This window comes from Salvelinus alpinus, chromosome 1 (assembly GCF_045679555.1).
Source record: "Salvelinus alpinus chromosome 1, SLU_Salpinus.1, whole genome shotgun sequence".
Lineage (NCBI taxonomy): Eukaryota > Metazoa > Chordata > Actinopteri > Salmoniformes > Salmonidae > Salvelinus > Salvelinus alpinus.
This window is the reverse complement of record NC_092086.1, coordinates 18404352-18429825: the sequence shown is the minus strand read 5'-3', so window position 1 is coordinate 18429825 and position 25474 is coordinate 18404352. Positions and strand designations below refer to the sequence as shown.

At 47.2% G+C, this 25474-nt stretch overlaps 2 protein-coding genes across 3 annotated transcripts in view; both read left to right on the top strand.

Annotated features, from left to right (window-relative positions):
* The window catches only part of LOC139570881 (protein sidekick-2-like), a 524727-nt gene that overhangs the window by 242577 nt on the left and 256676 nt on the right, over positions 1-25474 (top strand). The window lies entirely within an intron of this gene.
* The window catches only part of LOC139570861 (protein sidekick-2-like), a 71457-nt gene that overhangs the window by 41060 nt on the left and 4923 nt on the right, over positions 1-25474 (top strand). The window contains exons 24-29 of one of the 2 annotated variants that reach the window (XM_071393160.1): positions 824-985; positions 6056-6181; positions 6347-6511; positions 6771-6911; positions 9297-9441; positions 21335-21464. In XM_071393160.1, the coding sequence (XP_071249261.1) occupies positions 824-985; positions 6056-6181; positions 6347-6511; positions 6771-6911; positions 9297-9441; positions 21335-21464 (869 nt within the window). Of the gene's footprint in view, positions 1-823; positions 986-6055; positions 6182-6346; positions 6512-6770; positions 6912-9275; positions 9442-21334; positions 21465-25474 lie in introns of both variants that reach the window. The other variant, XM_071393152.1, reaches the window with a different exon arrangement.

Genomic DNA, 25474 nt, shown 5'->3' with positions numbered 1-25474 from the left:
TCTGGCCACTCTGGAGTGCTGCAGAGATGGTTGTCCTTCTGGAAGGTTCTCCCATCTCCACAAAGGAACTCTGGAGCTCTGTCAGAGTGACCGTCGGGTTTTTGGTCACCTCCCTGACCAAGGCCCTTCTCCCCCGATTGCTCAGTTTGCCTGGGCGGCCAGTTCTAGACAGAGTCTCGGTGGTTCCAAACTTCTTCCATTTAAGAATAATGGAGGCAACTGTGTTCTGGGGGACCTTCAATGCTGCAGAAATGTTTTGGTACCCTTCCCCAGATCCCTGACTTGACCCAATCCTGTCTCTGAGCTGTACAGGACACATCCTTTGACCTCATGGCTTGGTTTTTGCTCTGACATGCACTGTCCACTGTGGAACCTTTATATAGACAGGTGTGTGCCTTTCCAAATCATGTCCAATCAATTGAATTTACCACAGGTGGACTCCAATCAAGTTGTAGGAACATTTCAAGGATGATCAATGGAAACAGGATGCACCTGAGCTCAGTTTCGAGTCTCATAGTAAAGGGTCTGAATACTTATGAAAATAAGGTATTTCAGTATTTTTTATGAATTTGCAAAAATGTCTGAACTTGTTTCGCTTTGTCATTATAGGGTATTGTGTGTAGATTGCTGAGGATTCTTTTTTTATTTAATACATTTTAGAAAAAGGCTATAACGTTAAAAAAAATTGGAAAAATTCAAGGGGTCTGAATACTTTCCGAAGACACTATATATTCAGTGTATGTTGTGTAGCTTGTAGCCTCCAGTATCTCGAGCCTGTATCTCTATACTGACTCCTCTCTGTCTCCTCTCCGCTCCACTCCAGGTGTTAGTAAGATAGTCACAGTGGACGTGAAGGGCAGCACCCCCCTGTGGATGAAGATTAAGGACCTGGCTGACGGGGTGACCTATAACTTCCGGATCCGGGCCAAGACACTCACCTACGGGCCGGAGGTGGAGGCTAACATCACTACCGGACCAGGAGAAGGTATGTAACACAGTATCTCTGGTCCAGCTAACATCACTACCGGACCAGGAGAAGGTGTGTAACACAGTATCTCTGGTCCAGCTAACATCACTACCAGACCAGGGGAAGGTATGTAACACAGTATCTCTGGTCCAGCTAACATCACTACCGGACCAGGAGAAGGTGTGTAACACAGTATCTCTGGTCCAGCTAACATCACTACCGGACCAGGAGAAGGTATGTAACACAGTATCTCTGGTCCAGCTGACATCACTACCGGACCAGGAGAAGGTGTGTAACACAGTATCTCTGGTCCAGCTAACATCACTACCGGACCAGGAGAAGGTATGTAACACAGTATCTCTGGTCCAGCTAACATCACTACCAGACCAGGAGAAGCTATGTAACACAGTATCTCTGGTCCAGCTAACATCACTACCGGACCAGGAGAAGGTGTGTAACACAGTACCTCTGGTCCAGCTAACATCACTACCGGACCAGGGGAAGGTATGTAACACAGTACCTCTGGTCCAGCTAACATCACTACCGGACCAGGAGAAGGTGTGTAACACAGTATCTCTGGTCCAGCTAACATCACTACCGGACCAGGAGAAGGTATGTAACACAGTATCTCTGGTCCAGCTAACATCACTACCGGACCAGGGGAAGGTGTGTAACACAGTATCTCTGGTCCAGCTAACATCACTACCGGACCAGGAGAAGGTGTGTAACACAGTATCTCTGGTCCAGCTAACATCACTACCGGACCAGGAGAAGGTGTGTAACACAGTATCTCTGGTCCAGCTAACATCACTACCGGACCAGGAGAAGGTGTGTAACACAGTATCTCTGGTCCAGCTAACATCACTACCGGACCAGGAGAAGGTATGTAACACAGTATCTCTGGTCCAGCTAACATCACTACCGGACCAGGAGAAGGTATGTAACACAGTATCTCTGGTCCAGCTAACATCACTACCAGACCAGGAGAAGGTATGTAACACAGTATCTCTGGTCCAGCTAACATCACTACCGGACCAGGAGAAGGTATGTAACACAGTATCTCTGGTCCAGCTAACATCACTACCGGACCAGGGGAAGGTGTGTAACACAGTATCTCTGGTCCAGCTAACATCACTACCGGACCAGGAGAAGGTATGTAACACAGTATCTCTGGTCCAGCTAACATCACTACCGGACCAGGAGAAGGTATGTAACACAGTATCTCTGGTCCAGCTAACATCACTACCGGACCAGGGGAAGGTATGTAACACAGTACCTCTGGTCCAGCTAACATCACTACCGGACCAGGAGAAGGTATGTAACACAGTACCTCTGGTCCAGCTAACATCACTACCGGACCAGGGGAAGGTGTGTAACACAGTATCTCTGGTCCAGCTAACATCACTACCGGACCAGGAGAAGGTATGTAACACAGTATCTCTGGTCCAGCTAACATCACTACCGGACCAGGAGAAGGTGTGTAACACAGTATCTCTGGTCCAGCTAACATCACTACCGGACCAGGGGAAGGTATGTAACACAGTACCTCTGGTCCAGCTAACATCACTACCGGACCAGGGGAAGGTATGTAACACAGTATCTCTGGTCCAGCTAACATCACTACCGGACCAGGGGAAGGTATGTAACACAGTATCTCTGGTCCAGCTAACATCACTACCGGACCAGGAGAAGGTATGTAACACAGTATCTCTGGTCCAGCTAACATCACTACCGGACCAGGGGAAGGTATGTAACACAGTACCTCTGGTCCAGCTAACATCACTACCGGACCAGGGGAAGGTATGTAACACAGTATCTCTGGTCCAGCTAACATCACTACCGGACCAGGGGAAGGTATGTAACACAGTATCTCTGGTCCAGCTAACATCACTACCGGACCAGGGGAAGGTATGTAACACAGTATCTCTGGTCCAGCTAACATCACTACCGGACCAGGGGAAGGTATGTAACACAGTATCTCTGGTCCAGCTAACATCACTACCGGACCAGGGGAAGGTATGTAACACAGTATCTCTGGTCCAGCTAACATCACTACCGGACCAGGAGAAGGTGTGTAACACAGTATCTCTGGTCCAGCTAACATCACTACCGGACCAGGAGAAGGTATGTAACACAGTATCTCTGGTCCAGCTAACATCACTACCGGACCAGGAGAAGGTGTGTAACACAGTATCTCTGGTCCAGCTAACATCACTACCGGACCAGGAGAAGGTATGTAACACAGTATCTCTGGTCCAGCTAACATCACTACCGGACCAGGAGAAGGTGTGTAACACAGTATCTCTGGTCCAGCTAACATCACTACCGGACCAGGGGAAGGTATGTAACACAGTATCTCTGGTCCAGCTAACATCACTACCGGACCAGGAGAAGGTATGTAACACAGTATCTCTGGTCCAGCTAACATCACTACCGGACCAGGGGAAGGTGTGTAACACAGTATCTCTGGTCCAGCTAACATCACTACCGGACCAGGGGAAGGTATGTAACACAGTATCTCTGGTCCAGCTAACATCACTACCGGACCAGGAGAAGGTATGTAACACAGTATCTCTGGTCCAGCTAACATCACTACCGGACCAGGGGAAGGTATGTAACACAGTATCTCTGGTCCAGCTAACATCACTACCGGACCAGGAGAAGGTGTGTAACACAGTATCTCTGGTCCAGCTAACATCACTACCGGACCAGGAGAAGGTGTGTAACACAGTATCTCTGGTCCAGCTAACATCACTACCGGACCAGGAGAAGGTATGTAACACAGTATCTCTGGTCCAGCTAACATCACTACCGGACCAGGAGAAGGTGTGTAACACAGTATCTCTGGTCCAGCTAACATCACTACCGGACCAGGAGAAGGTATGTAACACAGTATCTCTGGTCCAGCTAACATCACTACCGGACCAGGAGAAGGTGTGTAACACAGTATCTCTGGTCCAGCTAACATCACTACCGGACCAGGAGAAGGTGTGTAACACAGTATCTCTGGTCCAGCTAACATCACTACCGGACCAGGAGAAGGTATGTAACACAGTATCTCTGGTCCAGCTAACATCACTACCGGACCAGGGGAAGGTATGTAACACAGTATCTCTGGTCCAGCTAACATCACTACCGGACCAGGAGAAGGTGTGTAACACAGTATCTCTGGTCCAGCTAACATCACTACCGGACCAGGAGAAGGTATGTAACACAGTATCTCTGGTCCAGCTAACATCACTACCGGACCAGGAGAAGGTATGTAACACAGTATCTCTGGTCCAGCTAACATCACTACCGGACCAGGAGAAGGTATGTAACACAGTATCTCTGGTCCAGCTAACATCACTACCGGACCAGGAGAAGGTATGTAACACAGTATCTCTGGTCCAGCTAACATCACTACCGGACCAGGGGAAGGTATGTAACACAGTATCTCTGGTCCAGCTAACATCACTACCGGACCAGGAGAAGGTATGTAACACAGTATCTCTGGTCCAGCTAACATCACTACCGGACCAGGAGAAGGTATGTAACACAGTATCTCTGGTCCAGCTAACATCACTACCGGACCAGGAGAAGGTGTGTAACACAGTATCTCTGGTCCAGCTAACATCACTACCGGACCAGGGGAAGGTATGTAACACAGTATCTCTGGTCCAGCTAACATCACTACCGGACCAGGGGAAGCTATGTAACACAGTATCTCTGGTCCAGCTAACATCACTACCGACCAGGAGAAGGTATGTAACACAGTATCTCTGGTCCAGCTAACATCACTACCGGACCAGGGGAAGGTATGTAACACAGTATCTCTGGTCCAGCTAACATCACTACCGGACCAGGAGAAGGTGTGTAACACAGTATCTCTGGTCCAGCTAACATCACTACCGGACCAGGAGAAGGTGTGTAACACAGTATCTCTGGTCCAGCTAACATCACTACCGGACCAGGAGAAGGTGTGTAACACAGTATCTCTGGTCCAGCTAACATCACTACCGGACCAGGGGAAGGTATGTAACACAGTATCTCTGGTCCAGCTAACATCACTACCGGACCAGGAGAAGGTATGTAACACAGTATCTCTGGTCCAGCTAACATCACTACCGGACCAGGGGAAGGTATGTAACACAGTATCTCTGGTCCAGCTAACATCACTACCGGACCAGGAGAAGGTATGTAACACAGTATCTCTGGTCCAGCTAACATCACTACCGGACCAGGAGAAGGTGTGTAACACAGTATCTCTGGTCCAGCTAACATCACTACCGGACCAGGGGAAGGTATGTAACACAGTATCTCTGGTCCAGCTAACATCACTACCGGACCAGGAGAAGGTATGTAACACAGTATCTCTGGTCCAGCTAACATCACTACCGGACCAGGGGAAGCTATGTAACACAGTATCTCTGGTCCAGCTAACATCACTACCGGACCAGGGGAAGGTATGTAACACAGTATCTCTGGTCCAGCTAACATCACTACCGGACCAGGAGAAGGTGTGTAACACAGTATCTCTGGTCCAGCTAACATCACTACCGGACCAGGAGAAGGTATGTAACACAGTATCTCTGGTCCAGCTAACATCACTACCGGACCAGGAGAAGGTAGCCTAGCTGGTCATAGGTCGTGTTCAGTAGGGAACAACTGTAGCAAGATGTTTTGCAACAGAAAATGAAGATCTGTGTTCTTATTGGACAAGTTCAGCTAGTACCTCCCTGTTTAAAAAAGTTTCAAAATGTTTTCTCCCAACTTCTGGCTTTGTCAGTGCTCTGTTTGTCGTATTACAGTATGTACATATCCTGTCCTGCTCCCCTCCTCTCCCCTCCTCTTCCCTTCCCTCCTCTCCTCTCCCTACCCATCCCTTCCTCTCCCCACTCCACCACTCATCTCCCCTTCCCTCCTCTCCTCTCCCTACCCATCCCCTCCTATCCCCACTCCACCCCTCCTCTCCCCTTCCCTCCTCTCCTCTCCCTACCATCTCCTTTCCTCCCCTCCTCCCCTCCCCACTCCTCCCATCCTCTCCCCTCCTCTCCCCACCCTTCCCATCCCATCCTCTCCCCTCCTCTCCCCACCCCTCCACCCCAGGAGCCCCAGGCCCTCCAGGTGAACCCTTTATCTCCCGGTACGGCACGGCCCTCACCCTACACTGGACCAGTGGAGACCCAGGCCGAGCTCCCATTACACGCTACGTCATTGAGGCCAGGCCCTCTGGTGAGTCCAAGGGATATTAGACCTTAGGCTTGCCTGGTGCAACTGAACCAATGGAACCAGTGGAACCAATGGAACCAGTTGGAATAGTGTGAAAGTGCAAAACCCACACATCTGGGACTCCAGGCAGGCTCAATCAAACACTCTGTATGTCCTGCTCCCCTCTAGATGAAGGACTGTGGGATATCCTCATCAAAGACATTCCAAAGGAAGTGACATCATACACACTGAACCTGGACATGCTGAGAGAAGGGGTTACTTATGACTTCCGGGTCATTGGGGTCAACGACTACGGCTATGGCTCCCCCAGTGCTCCTTCCCCCTCTATCTCTGGTTAGTTATGCCTGCTCAGTTATAATACATGTCTGAATATTACAACATGCATATGGATGCCAGACCTGGATTGAGCCTATTCCAGGACTAAAAACTATTTTAACCAGTGGAATTTCTATTTTACTTACTTTTTAACTCTGTACTTGTCTTCATCTAGGTCCGGGAAACCAGCCCATACAGTATAGGTTTAGTTAGTGACTTGTTCTTCCTCTTGGTACAGATGTCTGTTATCTAGCTCTCTTGTGACTCTCATCTCCAGCCCAGAAAGTGTCTCCCTTCTATGAAGAGTGGTGGTTCCTGGTGGTCATCGCTCTGGTGGGCCTAATCTTCATCCTCCTCCTGGTCTTCATCCTCATCATCAGGGGCCAGAGTAAGAAGTACACCAAGAAGGCTGACTCAGGTAGACAGCACAGAGAACTGCTCCATATATAACTGTCCTCTCTGATTCGTGTTTCTTTCAACTTTTTGTTCCATTCCCAACATTCCATTCCCAACATTCCATTCCCAACATTCCATTCCCAACATTCCATTCCCAATGTTCCATTCCCAACATTCCATCCCCAACATTCCATTCCCAACATTCCATTCCCAATATTCCATTCCCAACATTCCATTCCCAACATTCCATTCCCAACATTCCATTCCCAACATTCCATTCCCAAGTTATTGATACTTTTGAGGGGCGGTTTCCCGGACACCGATTAAGACTAGACCTGGACAAAAAAAAAATGTTTCGATGGAGATTCACCATTGATCTATCTTTTCAGTCCAGGACTAGTGTTAATCTGTTTCTGAGAAGCCCGTAAGGAGAATAGCCCAGAGCCATCAGTCGAACATCTGAAAACGATTTGTACAATTATAAAAATACAGCATGACCATTGTAATATAAGACCAAGCTAAAAGCACTATCAAATTCAATTATAGCCCATTTAACAGTAACAGTTGTCACAAAGTGCCTTACATAAGCACAGGTAGACAGGAGAATGAGAGACGAGAGGTCATTATTGTTCGCTGTTTAGAAAGAATGTGTATCGATCTGCCAGTGTGAGTGTCCAGGGTTTGTTCTGATGTTTAAGCCAATAGTCATTCAGTCAGTACACTGTGTGTGACTTCTGTCCCTAACCCCACAGTGCCAGACTGACGCTCTGCTGAGTCATCCCAGGTTACATCACTGTTGGACTCTGGCATCATGGGTTCACTGCCACTGCTCCTCCTCTGCATTTTTTGTGGGAACACTGATGGCCAAATCCAGTAAAATAATCACTGGATAACGACCTGTTAGAACTCACAGGGATGGAGAGAAAGAGAGGTGGAGAGGAACAGGAGAGAGGAAGGGAAGTAGAGACAGAGAGGATGAGAAACAGGAGAGAGGAAGGAGTGGACGAGAGGTCAAGCCTGCCGTGATCTCACACCATTACCTTTTAACGCCCCGTTAGTGTTTAGTGTGGTGTTGAGAGTGGTCCTATAGTGTCCAGGGGTCCTGTAGGGGTCAGGGGTCAGTCAATAGGGCTTTGGCTGGTCCAGGAGAGACAAGGACAGTGTTTGTCTGGGACACAAAGAGCCCCTTTTAGAGCCAGCTACCCCCCAGCCACCCCCGGCAACACAGCCGTTTTGTACCACACAAGTTGTTTGTTTTACTGTGGTCCAAACTCACCACCAGGACCAGGCACCAGCATGGTGAGTCACTAACCAGCCAGGAGGAAGAGAGAGGAGAGGTCACTGCCCCCTAAACCCTGCCTCTACACCTCAACTGTTCTGCCTGCGGCTAGGGAACCCTGACCTGTTCACCGGACGTGCTACCTGACCCAGACTTGCTGTTTTCAACTCTCTAGAGACAGCAGGAGCGGTAGAGATACTCTGAATGATCGGCTATGAAAAGCCAACTGACATTTACTCCTGAGGTGCTGACTTGCTGCACCCTCGACAACCCCTGTGATTATTATTATTTGACCATGCTGGTCATCTATGAACATTTGAACATCTTGGCCATGTTCTGTTATAATCTCCACCCGGCACAGCCAGAAGAGGACTGGCCACCCCTCATAGCCTAGTTCCTCTCTAGGTTTCTTCCCTAGGTTCCTGCCTTTCTAGGGAGTTTTTCGTAGCCACCGTGCTTCTACACCTGCATTGCTTGCTGTTTGGGGTTTTAGGCTGGGTTTCTGTACAGCACTTTGTGACATCAGCTGATGTTAGAAGGGCTTTATAAATACATTTGATTGAATTTGATTGATTTATACTGTGTATGAGGGTATATATTTGGGCATGTGGTTTAGTTGGATCAGGGCCTGGCACCTCAGTATAGTCTCTAACACTAAAGGTTTTATAGTGATACTGCTGATTAACCTTAGTGATAAATCATTGATGGTGTTGATGTGAGCCATGACCAGCCTCTACCGATGTGAGAGCTCTGGGGCGATGGTCATGTAGGCCTTCTGGGCACAGGGACTATGGTGGTCTGCTTGAAACATGTATGTATTATAGACTGGGTCAGGGAGAGGTTGAAAATGTCAGTGAAGACACTTGCCAGTTGGTCAGCGCATGCCCTGAGTCTGCGTCCCGGTAATCCGTCTGGCCCTGCGTCCTTGTGAATGTTAACCTGTTAAAAGGTCTTACTCACATCGGCTATGGAGAGCGTGATCACACAGTCGTCTGGAACAGCTGGTGCTCCCATGCATGGTTCAGTGTTGCTTGCCTCGAAGCGAGCATAGAAGGCATTTAGCTGGTGTGTGTGCCCTACCCCTACAATGGACTAACCTTCTCCCAGTGTCATCTTACCCCCACCTAGGGAGCCACAGTAACAGCACCTCCCTGCCCCTGTCCCATGGGGAGATGGTCAGGCTGGACGAAGGCCGTTTCCCCGCCCTGGAACTCAACAACAGACGCCTGTCAGTCAAGAACTCCTTCTGCCGCAAGAACGGCATCTACACACGGTCAGTAACACACATACACATGCGCACACACACACACACACACACACACACACACACACACACACACACACACACACACACACACACACACACACACACACACACACACACACACACACACACACACACACACACACACACACACACACACACACACACACACACACACACAGATGATTTCTGCATGACGTCTATTTGTTGTTGTATTCTACTCTCTTCTAAAGCTCAAATAGTTCTAAAGCATTATGCTGTTTCACAGTAAACCATCTATTCTGAGGGTCATGATTCACAGTAAACCATCTATTCTGAGGGTCATGTTTCACAGTAAACCATCTATTCTGAGGGTCATGATTCACAGTAAACCATCTATTCTGAGGGTCATGTTTCACAGAAAACCATCTATTCTGAGGGTCATGTTTCACAGTAAACCATCTATTCTGAGGGTCATGTTTCACAGTAAACCATCTATTCTGAGGGTCATGTTTCACAGAAAACCATCTATTCTGAGGGTCATGTTTCACAGTAAACCATCTATTCTGAGGGTCATGTTTCACAGTAAACCATCTATTCTGAGGGTCATGTTTCATAGTAAACCATCTATTCTGAGGGTCATGTTTCACAGTAAACCATCTATTCTGAGGGTCATGTTTCACAGTAAACCATCTATTCTGAGGGTCATGTTTCACAGTAAACCATCTATTCTGAGGGTCATGTTTCACAGTAAACCATCTATTCTGAGGGTCATGTTTCACAGTAAACCATCTATTCTGAGGGTCATGTTTCACAGTAAACCATCTATTCTGAGGGTCATGTTTCACAGTAAACCATCTATTCTGAGGGTCATGTTTCATAGTAAACCATCTATTCTGAGGGTCATGTTTCACAGTAAACCATCTATTCTGAGGGTCATGTTTCACAGTAAACCATCTATTCTGAGGGTCATGTTTCACAGTAAACCATCTATTCTGAGGGTCATGTTTCACAGTAAACCATCTATTCTGAGGGTCATGTTTCACAGTAAACCATCTATTCTGAGGGTCATGTTTCACAGTAAACCATCTATTCTGAGGGTCATGTTTCATAGTAAACCATCTATTCTGAGGGTCATGTTTCACAGTAAACCATCTATTCTGAGGGTCATGTTTCACAGTAAACCATCTATTCTGAGGGTCATGATTCACAGTAAACCATCTATTCTGAGGGTCGTGTTTCACAGTAAACCATCTATTCTGAGGGTCATGTTTCACAGTAAACCATCTATTCTGAGGGTCATGATTCACAGTAAACCATCTATTCTGAGGGTCATGTTTCACAGTAAACCATCTATTCTGAGGGTCATGATTCACAGTAAACCATCTATTCTGAGGGTCGTGTTTCACAGTAAACCATCTATTCTGAGGGTCATGTTTCACAGTAAACCATCTATTCTGAGGGTCATGTTTCACAGTAAACCATCTATTCTGAGGGTCATGTTTCATAGTAAACCATCTATTCTGAGGGTCGTGTTTCATAGTAAACCATCTATTCTGAGGGTCATGTTTCACAGTAAACCATCTATTTTGAGGGTCATGTTTCATAGTAAACCATCTATTCTGAGGGTCATGTTTCATAGTAAACCATCTATTCTGAGGGTCATGTTTCACAGTAAACCATCTATTTTGAGGGTCATGATTCACAGTAAACCATCTATTCTGAGGGTCATGTTTCACAGTAAACCATCTATTCTGAGGGTCGTGTTTCACAGTAAACCATCTATTTTGAGGGTCATGATTCACAGTAAACCATCTATTTTGAGGGTCATGTTTCACAGTAAACCATCCATTCTGAGGGTCATGTTTCACAGTAAACCATCTATTCTGAGGGTCGTGTTTCACAGTAAACCATCTATTCTGAGGGTCATGTTTCACAGTAAACCATCTATTCTGAGGGTCGTGTTTCACAGTAAACCATCTATTCTGAGGGTCATGTTTCATAGTAAACCATCTATTCTGAGGGTCATGTTTCATAGTAAACCATCTATTCTGAGGGTCGTGTTTCACAGTAAACCATCTATTCTGAGGGTCATGTTTCATAGTAAACCATCTATTCTGAGGGTCATGTTTCACAGTAAACCATCTATTCTGAGGGTCATGTTTCACAGTAAACCATCTATTCTGAGGGTCATGTTTCACAGAAAACCATCTATTCTGAGGGTCATGTTTCACAGTAAACCATCTATTCTGAGGGTCATGTTTCACAGTAAACCATCTATTCTGAGGGTCGTGTTTCACAGTAAACCATCTATTCTGAGGGTCATGTTTCACAGTAAACCATCTATTTTGACGGTCATGTTTCACAGTAAACCATCTATTTTGAGGGTCATGTTTCACAGTAAAACGATCTATTCTGAGGGTCATGTAATATTTTATTTAACTAGGCAAGTCAGTTAAGAACAAAATCATATTTACAATGACGGCCTAGGAATAGTGGGTTAACTGCCTTGTTCATGGACAGAACGACAGATTTTTACCTTGTCATCTTGGGGATTTGATCTTGCAACCTTTCAGTTACTGGCCCAACACTCTAACTACTAGGCTACCAAACGGCCCTATGTTTCACAATAAACCATCTATTCTGAGGGTCATGGCTGAGATTAAACCATCTATTCTGAGGCTGAGTCATGGCTAAGATTAGGCTCTCATTCTGAGGGGTCATGGCTGAGATAATAGCTCTCATTCTGAGGGGTCATGGCTGAGATAATAGCTCTCATTCTGAGGGATCATGGCTGAGATAATAGCTCTCATTCTGAGGGGTCATGGCTGAGATAATAGCGCTCATTCTGAGGGATCATGGCTGAGATAATAGCGCTCATTCTGAGGGGTCATGGCTGAGATAATAGCGCTCATTCTGAGGGATCATGGCTGAGATAATAGCTCTCATTCTGAGGGGTCATGGCTGAGATAATAGCGCTCATTCTGAGGGATCATGGCTGAGATAATAGCGCTCATTCTGAGGGGTCATGGCTGAGATAATAGCTCATTCTGAGGGGTCATGGCTGAGATAATAGCGCTCATTCTGAGGGATCATGGCTGAGATAATAGCTCTCATTCTGACGGGTCATGGCTGAGATAATAGAGCTCATTCTGAGGGGTCATGGCTGAGATAATAGCTCTCATTCTGAGGGGTCATGGCTGAGATAATAGCTCTCATTCTGAGGGGTCATGGCTGAGATAATAGCTCTCATTCTGAGGGGTCATGGCTGAGATAATAGCTCTCATTCTGAGGTGTCATGGCTGAGATAATAGCGCTCATTCTGAGGGATCATGGCTGAGATAATAGCTCTCATTCTGAGGGGTCATGGCTGAGATAATAGAGCTCATTCTGAGGGGTCATGGCTGAGATTAAAGCTCACATGCTCATTGCATACTTATTGATTAGGAAGAAGATTATTCAGGAGATCAACTGCAGTTGAAACATGCCTCTTTATCTTCAGACAATAACAACCACAGGATGGATTAACTGTTATACAGTCTGATGAACCAATTATACATACAACATCAGCTCCATCATGGGTTATGTTCTGTTGTTCTTTTTCTCTCTGATCTGTGTAGAAGGACTGAGATGTCTGTATTGAAGCACATGCAGGGAGAGAGGAGGGAAGGAGAGGGGTTAAGGCAGGGGGAGAGAGGAAGGGAGGAAGGAGAGGGGATAGGGCAGCAATAGGTGGAGGAAGGAGAGGGGGTAAGGCAGGGGCAGAGAGGAGGGAGGTAAGGCAGGGGGAGAGAGGAGGAAGGAGAGGGAGGTAAGGCAGGGGGAGAGAGGAGGAAGGAGAGGGGGTAAGGCAGGGGAAGAGAGGAAGGGAGGAAGGAGAGGGGGTAGGGCAGCAATAGGTGGAGGAAGGAGAGGGGGTAAGGCAGGGGCAGAGAGGAGGGAGGTAAGGCAGGGGGAGAGAGGAGGAAGGAGAGGGAGGTAAGGCAGGGGGAGAGAGGAGGAAGGAGAGGGGGTAAGGCAGGGGCAGAGAGGAGGGAGGTAAGGCAGGGGGAGAGAGGAGGAAGGAGAGGGAGGTAAGGCAGGGGGAGGGAGGAGGAAGGAGAGGGGGTAAGGCAGGGGGAGAGAGGAGGAAGGAGAGGGGGTAAGGCAGGGGGAGAGAGGAGGAAGGAGAGGGGGTAAGGCAGGGGGAGAGAGGAGGAAGGAGAGGGAGGTAAGGCAGGGGGAGAGAGGAGGAAGGAGAGGGAGGTAAGGCAGGGGGAGAGAGGAGGCAGGAGAGGTGGGAGACAGATCACCAGACACAAACCCCTTTAAAGATTATCCTCATGGGAGACTTCTCTCTCTGTTGATTAGGTCTGAACTCAATGAATAGACAGATAGATCCAGGGCCTTTGGGTTGCTTTTCATGGCCAATGACTGGGGTAACTAACCGTGTTCACTGTTCACATATTACAACGTTATTTCAGGAGTGCAGGTCGAGGAAAATGACCCCTTCCTTCTAGGGGCCCCTCAGTCTTCAAGAACATAAAGTAAAGCAGAAAAACATCTGTTAGGTCATTGATTTTCTCCACCGTAATGTATGTTCTGTTGAAGACCAGGATGAGGTCTGTGATGTTTACTGTAGTCTGTTCTGTTGAAGACCAGGATGAGGTCTGTGATGTTTACTGTAGTCTGTTCTGTTGAAGACCAGGATGAGGTCTGATATGTTTACTGTAGTCTGTTCTGTTGAAGGCCAGGATGAGGTCTGAGGAGATGTTTACTGTAGTCTGTTCTGTTGAAGGCCAGGATGAGGTCTGAGGAGATGTTTACTGTAGTCTGTTCTGTTGAAGACCAGGATGAGGTCTGTGATGTTTACTGTAGTCTGTTCTGTTGAAGACCAGGATGAGGTCTGTGATGTTTACTGTAGTCTGTTCTGTTGAAGGCCAGGATGAGGTCTGAGATGTTTACTGTAGTCTGTTCTGTTGAAGACCAGGATGAGGTCTGTGATGTTTACTGTAGTCTGTTCTGTTGAAGGCCAGGATGAGGTCTGTGATGTTTACTTTAGTCTGTTCTGTTGAAGGCCAGGATGAGGTCTGAGATGTTTACTGTAGTCTGTTCTGTTGAAGACCAGGATGAGGTCTGTGATGTTTACTGTAGTCTGTTCTGTTGAAGGCCAGGATGAGGTCTGTGATGTTTACTGTAGTCTGTTCTGTTGAAGGCCAGGATGAGGTCTGTGATGTTTACTGTAGTCTGTTCTGTTGAAGGCCAGGATGAGGTCTGATATGTTTACTGTAGTCTGTTCTGCTGAAGGCCAGGATGAGGTCTGATATGTTTACTGTAGTCTGTTCTGTTGAAGGCCAGGATGAGGTCTGAGATGTTTACTGTAGTCTGTTCTGTTGAAGGCCAGGATGAGGTCTGTGATGTTTACTGTAGTCTGTTCTGTTGAAGGCCAGGATGAGGTCTGAGATGTTTACTGTAGTCTGTTCTGTTGAAGACCAGGTGAGATCTGAGATGTTTACTGTAGTCTGTTCTGCTGAAGGCCAGGATGAGGTCTGAGATGTTTACTGTAGTCTGTTCTGCTGAAGGCCAGGATGAGGTCTGAGGAGATGTTTACTGTAGTCTGTTCTGTTGAAGGCCAGGATGAGGTCTGAGATGTTTACTGTAGTCTGTTCTTTTGAAGACCAGGATGAGGACTGAGATGTTTACTGTAGTCTGTTCTGTTGAAGGCCAGGATGAGGTCTGAGATGTTTACTGTAGTCTGTTCTGCTGAAGGCCAGGATGAGGTCTGTGATGTTTACTGTAGTCTGTTCTGTTGAAGGCCAGGATGAGGTCTGAGATGTTTACTGTAGTCTGTTCTGTTGAAGGCCAGGATGAGGTCTGAGATGTTTACTGTAGTCTGTTCTGTTGAAGGCCAGGATGAGGTCTGTGATGTTTACTGTAGTCTGTTCTGTTGAAGGCCAGGATGAGGTCTGATATGTTTACTGTAGTCTGTTCTGCTGAAGGCCAGGATGAGGTCTGATATGTTTACTGTAGTCTGTTCTGTTGAAGGCCAGGATGAGGTCTGAGATGTTTACTGTAGTCTGTTCTGTTGAAGGCCAGGATGAGGTCTGTGATGTTTACTGTAGTCTGTTCTGTTGAAGGCCAGGATGAGGTCTGAGATGTTTACTGTAGTCTGTTCTGTTGAAGGCCAGGATGAGGTCTGAGATGTTTACTGTAGTCTGTTCTGTTGAAGACCAGGTGAGATCTGAGATGTTTACTGTAGTCTGTTCTGTTGAAGACCAGGATGAGGTCTGATATGTTTACTGTAGTCTGTTCTGTTGAAGGCCAGGATGAGGTCTGAGGAGATGTTTACTGTAGTCTGTTCTGTTGAAGGACAGGATGAGGTCTGAGGAGATGTTTACTGTAGTCTGTTCTGTTGAAGACCAGGATGAGGTCTGAGATGTTTACTGTAGTCTGTTCTGTTGAAGGCCAGGTGAGATCTGTGGAGATGTTTACTGTAGTCTGTTCTGTTGAAGACCAGGTGAGATCTGAGATGTTTACTGTAGTCTGTTCTGTTGAAGACCAGGTGAGATCTGTGATGTTTACTGTAGTCTGTTCTGTTGAAGACCAGGTGAGATCTGTGATGTTTACTGTAGTCTGTTCTGTTGAAGACCAGGTGAGATCTGAGATGTTTACTGTAGTCTGTTCTGTTGAAGGCCAGGATGAGGTCTGAGATGTTTACTGTAGTCTGTTCTGTTGAAGGCCAGGATGAGGTCTGTGGAGATGTTTACTGTAGTCTGTTCTGTTGAAGGCCAGGATGAGGTCTGAGATGTTTACTGTAGTCTGTTCTGTTGAAGGCCAGGATGAGGTCTGAGATGTTTACTGTAGTCTGTTCTGTTGAAGACCAGGATGAGGTCTGAGATGTTTACTGTAGTCTGTTCTGTTGAAGGCCAGGATGAGGTCTGTGATGTTTACTGTAGTCTGTTCTGTTGAAGGCCAGGATGAGGTCTGAGATGTTTACTGTAGTCTGTTCTGTTGAAGGCCAGGATGAGGTCTGAGATGTTTACTGTAGTCTGTTCTGTTGAAGGACAGGATGAGGTCTGAGATGTTTACTGTAGTCTGTTCTGTTGAAGACCAGGATGAGGTCTGAGATGTTTACTGTAGTCTGTTCTGTTGAAGACCAGGATGAGGTCTGTGATGTTTACTGTAGTCTGTTCTGTTGAAGACCAGGATGAGGTCTGTGATGTTTACTGTAGTCTGTTCTGTTGAAGACCAGGATGAGGTCTGTGATGTTTACTGTAGTCTGTTCTGTTGAAGACCAGGATGAGGTCTGAGGAGATGTTTACTGTAGTCTGTTCTGTTGAAGACCAGGATGAGGTCTGAGATGTTTACTGTAGTCTGTTCTGTTGAAGACCAGGATGAGGTCTGAGATGTTTACTGTAGTCTGTTCTGTTGAAGACCAGGATGAGGTCTGTGATGTTTACTGTAGTCTGTTCTGTTGAAGACCAGGATGAGGTCTGTGATGTTTACTGTAGTCTGTTCTGTTGAAGACCAGGATGAGGTCTGAGATGTTTACTGTAGTCTGTTCTGTTGAAGGCCAGGATGAGGTCTGAGATGTTTACTGTAGTCTGTTCTGTTGAAGGCCAGGATGAGGTCTGAGATGTTTACTGTAGTCTGTTCTGTTGAAGGCCAGGATGAGGTCTGAGGAGATGTTTACTGTAGTCTGTTCTGTTGAAGACCAGGATGAGGTCTGTGATGTTTACTGTAGTCTGTTCTGTTGAAGACCAGGATGAGGTCTGTGATGTTTACTGTAGTCTGTTCTGTTGAAGACCAGGATGAGGTCTGTGATGTTTACTGTAGTCTGTTCTGTTGAAGACCAGGATGAGGTCTGAGATGTTTACTGTAGTCTGTTCTGTTGAAGACCAGGATGAGGTCTGAGATGTTTACTGTAGTCTGTTCTGTTGAAGGCCAGGATGAGGTCTGAGATGTTTACTGTAGTCTGTTCTGTTGAAGGCCAGGATGAGGTCTGAGATGTTTACTGTAGTCTGTTCTGTTGAAGGCCAGGATGAGATCTGAGATGTTTACTGTAGTCTGTTCTGTTGAAGGCCAGGATGAGGTCTGAGATGTTTACTGTAGGGCTTGTATCTCTGAAGGTCTAGACCATGCTCCCTCTCTATCTATCTGTATCTCTTTATTTCCCTCTCTCCATTTCTCTTTCCTTCTCTCTCGCTCCCTCACATCAGTAGTTTACATCCGTGGGCTTAACGTTGGAGACATGCTACAACAGCTCAAAGAAAGAGGTTTGTGAGGTCAATCTGTACAAAATACTAATGAAGTACAGAAACCAGTCATTGTCTTTATATGAGATTAGAATCATTTGAACATGGTGCATAAAGGTGGAAGAGAGGTGAGCCTGACACGGCTTGTCCCGCAGAGCCATTTAAACCACATTAAACAGATGACGTCTCTGTCTCCAGTGCTGTCTTTCACGTACCAGGTTACAAGGGGACCTTTACATAGGCCACATGAAATGGGTAAATCATTGAGATTGGCTAAGGCGTTTGGAAGACACTACATAACAGTGTAGTCTATGAAAGAGTTAAGGCAACAAAAGGTTTTGGGCTAATGAGGAGGACATGAGGAGGAGGGAAGTTGTGATGAAGGAGCTACCTAAGGCGATAGGAAAGAGAGAGTTTAAATAATTGATCAGTACTGCCTACCCTTTTCCTAATTCCAGCTCTGATAGGCCCAGTAGAACCATACCACAGGTTGTTTACCCCAGCTCTGATAGGCACAGTAGAACCATACCACAGGTTGTTTACCCCAGTTCTGATAGGCCCAGTAGAACCATACCACAGGTTGTTTACCCCAGCTCTGATAGGCCCAGTAGAACCATACCACAGGTTGTTTACCCCAGCTCTGATAGGCCCAGTAGAACCATACCACAGGTTGTTTACCCCAGCTCTGATAGGCCCAGTAGAACCATACCACAGGTTGTTTACCCCAGCTCTGATAGGCCCAGTAGAACCATACCACAGGTTGTTAACCTCAGCTCTGATAGGCCCAGTAGAACCATACCACAGGTTGTTTACCCCAGCTCTGATAGGCCCAGTAGAACCATACCACAGGTTGTTTACCCCAGCTCTGATAGGCCCAGTAGAACCATACCACAGGTTGTTAACCTCAGCTCTGATAGGCCCAGTAGAACCATACCACAGGTTGTTTACCCCAGCTCTGATAGGCCCAGTAGAACCATGCCACAGGTTGTTTACCCCAGCTCTGATAGGCCCAGTAGAACCATACCACAGGTTGTTAACCTCAGCTCTGATAGGCCCAGTAGAACCATACCACAGGTTGTTTACCCCAGCTCTGATAGGCCCAGTAGAACCATACCACAGGTTGTTTACCCCAGCTCTGATAGGCCCAGTAGAACCATACCACAGGTTGTTTAACCCAGCTCTGATAGGCCCAGTAGAACCATACCACAGGTTGTTTACCCCAGCTCTGATAGGCCCAGTAGAACCATACCACAGGTTGTTAACCTCAGCTCTGATAGGCCCAGTAGAACCATACCACAGGTTGTTTACCCCAGCTCTGATAGGCCCAGTAGAACCATACCACAGGTTGTTTACCCCAGCTCTGATAGGCCCAGTAGAACCATACCACAGGTTGTTAACCTCAGCTCTGATAGGCCCAGTAGAACCATACCACAGGTTGTTTACCCCAGCTCTGATAGGCCCAGTAGAACCATGCCACAGGTTGTTTACCCCAGCTCTGATAGGCCCAGTAAAACCATACCACAGGTTGTTAACCTCAGCTCTGATAGGCCCAGTAGAACCATACCACAGGTTGTTTACCCCAGCTCTGATAGGCCCAGTAGAACCATACCACAGGTTGTTTACCCCAGCTCTGATAGGCCCAGTAGAACCATACCACAGGTTGTTTAACCCAGCTCTGATAGGCCCAGTAGAACCATACCACAGGTTGTTTACCCCAGCTCTGATAGGCCCAGTAGAACCATACCACAGGTTGTTTACCCCAGCTCTGATAGGCCCAGTAGAACCATACCACAGGTTGTTTACCCCAGCTCTGATAGGCCCAGTAGAACCATACCACAGGTTGTATACCCCAGCTCTGATAGGCCCAGTAGAACCATACCACAGGTTGTTTACCCCAGCTCTGATAGGCCCAGTAGAACCATACCACAGGTTGTTTACCCCAGCTCTGATAGGCCCAGTAGAACCATACCACAGGTTGTTTACCCCAGCTCTGATAGGCCCAGTAAAACCATACCACAGGTTGTTTACCCCAGCTCTGATAGGCCCAGTAGAACCATACCACAGGTTGTATACCCCAGCTCTGATAGGCCCAGTAGAACCATACCACAGGTTGTATACCCCAGCTCTGATAGGCCCAGTAAAACCATACCACAGGTTGTTTACCCCAGCTCTGATAGGCCCAGTAGAACCATACCACAGGTTGTTTACCCCAGCTCTGATAGGCCCAGTAGAACCATACCACAGGTTGTTTACCCCAGCTCTGATAGGCCCAGTAAAACTACACTATCTGTGTTTCATAAACAAACGTCGCAGAAACGTTGCTCTGGTCTGCTCTGCTATCAAAGTCCTAATGTAGTGTCTGTGTGGAAGACAGTGTTCAGTATAACACTAAAACTACGTATGAATACAGTGATGTATAGAAACCCTGGTTTGCTCATGCTATGTGTTGGCCATTGAGAAGCCACTGGAATAAATTGTAATTCTACAGTATTTCAATGAAATGTTTCAAGGACATAATATCATTTAAATGTATCTGCATTAAGGTGCCTGTAGTAGAATATAATAACTGCTTTTCTAAAGCTTCTAGAATATTATTTACTAGGTTGGGGGAGTACCAAGATGGAGGCGTGGTGGCTTCAAAACAGCGCTCCTGTCTTTCATCTAGTGTATATATGTCATTGAATGCATTCCAAATCTAAAGTAGTGCACTATATAGGGACTATAGGGAATATAGGGTACCATGTGCACAAAGAACTCTCACAGAGCTGCTCCATGTGTCTCAGAGGAGATCTGTGCCAAGAGGAGCAGAGGAGCAGAGTCTGTCCTGACCAATAATAACTGGCCTTTGTCTGATGCTGTGACAAACACTCAACAGAACACAAGCAGAAGGAAGCCTGTTGAATGTCAAGGCAGCAGCATTGTGTTGACCTCTTATATAAAGTGTAACTTGACACTCAACAGAACACAAGCAGAAGGAAGCCTGTTGAATGTCAAGGCAGCAGCATTGTGTTGACCTCTTATATAAAGTGTAACTTGACATGCACATGGAATGTCAATGAGGAACTGGAGGGAGGCTGGTCTTGGCTGCTTGAGTGCCTACTACAGACTTTGTAGGCTGTCCTCAAGACTGACTGGCTGACTGACTGACTGACTGACTGGCTGACAGAGAGATTGACTGACTGACTGACTGACTGGCAGAGAGACTGGCAGAGAGACTGACTGACTGCACTGACAGACTGGCTGGCTGGCTGGCTGGCTGGCTCGCTAGCTGATCAGACTGGCTGACTGGCTGAGTAAGAGACTGTACTGAGGAAACAAACAACAATACATTATGGAAAACAGCCAATAGGCCGAGCCAATCACCTTAACGGAAAGGGAGAACTTGGAGTTCTATGAGCAGCCATCTTGAATAGTGCAGAAGACATTCTGTACTCTACACGACTGAGAATGGTCACTGAATGTTTTCTATTCAGGACACTAACAGAGTGACTTAAAGAACTGTCATGGTTGACAGTGACCCTCATGATCAGTGGGCTGTGCTGTCAAGCTCACGATGTGTTTGACTTTCCAACTGTTAGACGAGACTGTATCAGAGAAACAATACCAGTTGTCTAACACTTCAAATTGACCTTGAATTTCTCTCTCTCTTTCCCTCTCCCCTTTATCCCCCCCCCCCCTCCTCTCTCCAGGTCTCCCCCGAGGCCCAGTCCAGGCAGTCTACACTACTCTGATGAAGATGTCAGTACCAAGTATAACGATCTGATCCCTGCAGAGAACAGCAGCCTGACTGAGAAGCCCTCTGAGATATCAGACTCACAGGTACAGTTACTGTAGAATACAGGTACAGTTACTGTAGAATACAGGTACAGTTACTGTAGAATACAGGTACAGTTACTGTAGAATACAGGTACAGTTACTGTAGACGACAGATACAGTTACTGTAGCCGACAGGTTTAGTTTAGCGATCACAGAGAGCACTGTAACGTCTTTAACTATTGTCATGTCTTGTTCTATCCTCACCGTCCCTCCTCTCATGTAGAATTGGTAAGAACCAATACATTGTCAGTACGAGGGGTCAGTTTCAAGTGCGTCACCACCAACTAGAATGGCCTGTTATTGACATAAGATATAGCTGACATGACTGACATTTCTCCCTCCCACTCTGAGTTTCTTATTTCTCTCTCTCTCTCTCTCTCTCTCTCTCTCTCTCTCTCTCTCTCTCTCTCTCTCTCTCTCTCTCTCTCTCTCTCTCTCTCCCCCTTTTTCTCTTTTTCTACCCCCCTCTCTACCCCCCCTTTCTCTTTCTCTCTCTCTCCCCCTTTTTCTACCCCCCTCTCTATCCCCCCCTCTCTCTCTTTCTCCCCCCCTCTCTCTCTCTCTCTCTCTCTCTCTCTGTTTTTATATGAGTTATTATTTATCCCATGGGAAGGAAGGACTGGTCTGATTATCATGTCTCAATCCCTCATGTCCTGTCATGGCCTCAGTACCAGTTAATTCTCAGACTCGAACAGGAAATGTCATGTTAATCTGAGGTACTGGACGTGTCAGTGTGTAGCAGACTGAGTTTTGCACTTTTAGGACTATTCTGTTGGTTCCATCGCACCAGGCAAGCTCAATCATACAGAGCTCAAGCAAGGATGAGGAACAAAATACAATGAGAACCCAGGTGTAGCAGGTAGAAGAGTGAAACAGACAGGGACATTGAGAAGGTTCAACAGTAACATGCTGTAAAGCAATACATCCTTCTAGTTGGCTCCTTTGTGCACAGCAATCATTATGTCACGTATGTAAGCACATTGTACGATCAGGTCAAACAAAAACATTTAAAGATAGAACAAGTTTATCTTACCAAAGAACAACAACTCTAAATATGTGTGTGTGTGTGTGTGTGTGTGTGTGTGTGTGTGTGTGTGTGTGTGTGTGTGTGTGTGTGTGTGTGTGTGTGTGTGTGTGTGTGTGTGTGTGTGTGTGTGTATGTGTGTCATCCTATCCCCTGTAACCTCAGCAGTATTAATGGTCTATTAGCTAGACAGACAGATGTTGTATTTTCCAGCGGGAGAGAGACAGTTCATTTATTTGTCTTAGTGTCAGGTAAACAGTGACTGCCATGCAGGGGAGTTGAATAACAGTAGTTTGGGGCTCCCGGGAGAGAGAGCAGTGTTTATTCAGAGTTGGGTTGAACAATGTTGTGACTGTGCTGTACAGGTACCTGCAAACACAGACAGCCAGGGTGTTGGAAGACAGATGTTACCGTTGACAGAGTCCCATACCCTCCCCTCTCTCCCTCAACGCTCCCTCTCTTCCCAGTGTTCTCCCTATCTTCCCAGTGTTCTCCCTCTCTTCCCAGTGTTCTCCCTCTCTTCCCAGTGTTCTCCCTCTCTTCCCAGTGTTCTCCCTCTCTTCCCAGTGTTCTCCCTCTTTTCCCAGTGTTCTCCCTCTCTTCCCAGTGTTCTCCCTCTCTTCCCAGTGTTCTCCCTCTCTTCCCAGAGTTCTCCCTCTCTTCTCAGCATTCTCCCTCTCTTCCCAGCGTTCTCCGTCTCTTCCTAGCGTTCTCCCTCTCTTCCCAGTGTTCTCCCTCTCTTCCCAGTGTTCTCCCTCTTTTCCCAGTGTTCTCCCTCTCTTCCCAGTGTTCTCCCTCTCTTCTCAGCATTCTCCCTCTCTTCTCAGCATTCTCCCTCTCTTCCCAGCATTCTCCCTCTCTTCCCAGCATTCTCCCTCTCTTCCCAGTGTTCTCCCTCTCTTCCCAGTGTTCTCCCTCTTTTCCCAGTGTTCTCCCTCTTTTCCCAGTGTTCTCCCTCTTTTCCCAGTGTTCTCTCTCTCTTCCCAACGTTCTCCCTCTCTTCCCAGCATTCTCCCTCTCTTCCCAGTGTTCTCCCTCTCTTCCCAGTGTTCTCCCTCTTTTCCCAGTATTCTCCCTCTTTTCCCAATGTTCTCCCTCTTTTCCCAGTGTTCTCCCTCTTTTCCCAGCATTCTCCCTCTCTTCCCAGTGTTCTCCCTCTCTTCCCAGCGTTCTCCCTCTCTTCCCAGCGTTCTCCCTCTCTTCTCAGCGTGCTCCCTCTCTTCCCAGTGTTCTCCCTCTCTTCTCAGCGTTCTCCCTCTCTTCTCAGCATTCTCCCTCTCTTCCCAGCATTCTCCCTCTCTTCCCAACATTCTCCCTCTCTTCCCAGCGTTCTCCCTCTCTTCTCAGCGTTCTCCCTCTCTTCCCAGTGTTCTCCCTCTCTTCTCAGCGTTCTCCCTCTCTTCTCAGCGTTCTCCCTCTCTTCCCAGCGTTCTCCCTCTCTTCCCAGTGTTCTCCCTCTCTTCCCAGTGTTCTCCCTCTCTTCCCAGCGTTCTCTCTCTTTTCCCAGTGTTCTCCCTCTCTTCCCAGTGTTCTCCCTCTCTTCCCAGCGTTCTCCCTCTCTTCTCAGCATTCTCCCTCTCTTCTCAGCATTCTCCCTCTCTTCCCAGCGTTCTCCCTCTCTTCCCAGTGTTCTCCCTCTCTTCCCAGCGTTCTCCCTCTCTTCCCAGCGTTCTCCCTCTCTTCTCAGCGTTCTCCCTCTCTTCCCAGTGTTCTCCCTCTCTTCTCAGCGTTCTCCCTCTCTTCTCAGCATTCTCCCTCTCTTCCCAGCGTTCTCCCTCTCTTCCCAGCGTTCTCCCTCTCTTCCCAGCGTTCTCCCTCTCTTCTCAGCGTTCTCCCTCTCTTCCCAGTGTTCTCCGTCTCTTCTCAGCGTTCTCCCTCTCTTCCCAGAGTTCTCCCTCTCTTCCCAGCGTTCTCCCTCTCTTCTCATAAGATGTAATAACGTTCAGTGGAGGGGAAGACATTTCAGAATAATGTCTGGAACGGATCGAATGAAATGGCATCAAACAGATGGAAACCATTCCACTCATTCCGCTCCAGCCATTACCACGAGCCCATCTCCCTAATTGAGGTGCCACCATCCTCCTGTGATAGTTGTATTGTTCTCTGTCCATCTATAGGAGACTCTTGTTTACACGTATCAGATCGGTGCTCCTCAGGGCTTTGGGTGAGGTCCTGCTGTCTGTTAGCAGTCTGTTAGCTGTCTGTTAGCTGTGTGTTAGCTGTCTGTTAGCTGTGTGTTAGCTGTGTGTTAGCTGTCTGTTTGCTGTGTGTTAGCTGTGTGTTAGCTGTCTGTTTGCTGTATGTTTTCTGTCTGTTAGCTATCTGTTAGCTGTTTGTTAGCTGTGTGTTAGCTATCTGTTAGCTGTCTGTTAGCTGTCTGTTAGCTGTCTGTTAGCTGTGTGTTAGCTGTCTGTTAGCTGTGTGTTAGCTGTGTGTTAGCTGTCTGTTTGCTGTATGTTTGCTGTCTGTTAGCTGTCTGTTAGCTGTTTGTTAGCTGTGTGTTAGCTATCTGTTAGCTGTCTGTTAGCTGTCTGTTAGCTGTGTGTTAGCTGTGTGTTAGCTGTGTGTTAGCTGTCTGTTAGCTGTCTGTTAGCTGTGTGTTAGCTGTGTGTCAGCGGCTGGGAGAGAGATCCCAGATAGTAGTAGGTCCTGCTGTCTGTTAGCTGTCTGTTAGCCGTGTGTTAGCTGTCTGTTAGCTGTGTGTTAGCTGTGTGTTAGCTGTCTGTTAGCTGTCTGTTAACTGTGTGTTAGCTGTGTGTTAGCTGTGCGTTAGCTGCTGGAGAGAGATCCCAGATAGTAGTAGGTCCTGCTGTCTGTTAGCTGTCTGTTAGCTCTGTGTTAGCTCTGTGTTAGCTCTGTGTTCGCTGTGTGTTAGCTGTCTGTTAGCTACTGGGAGAGAGATCCCAGATAGTAGTAAGTCCTGCTGTCTGTTGGCTGTGTGTTAGCAGTCGGTTAGCTGTGTGTTTGCTGTCTGTTAGCTGTGTGTTAG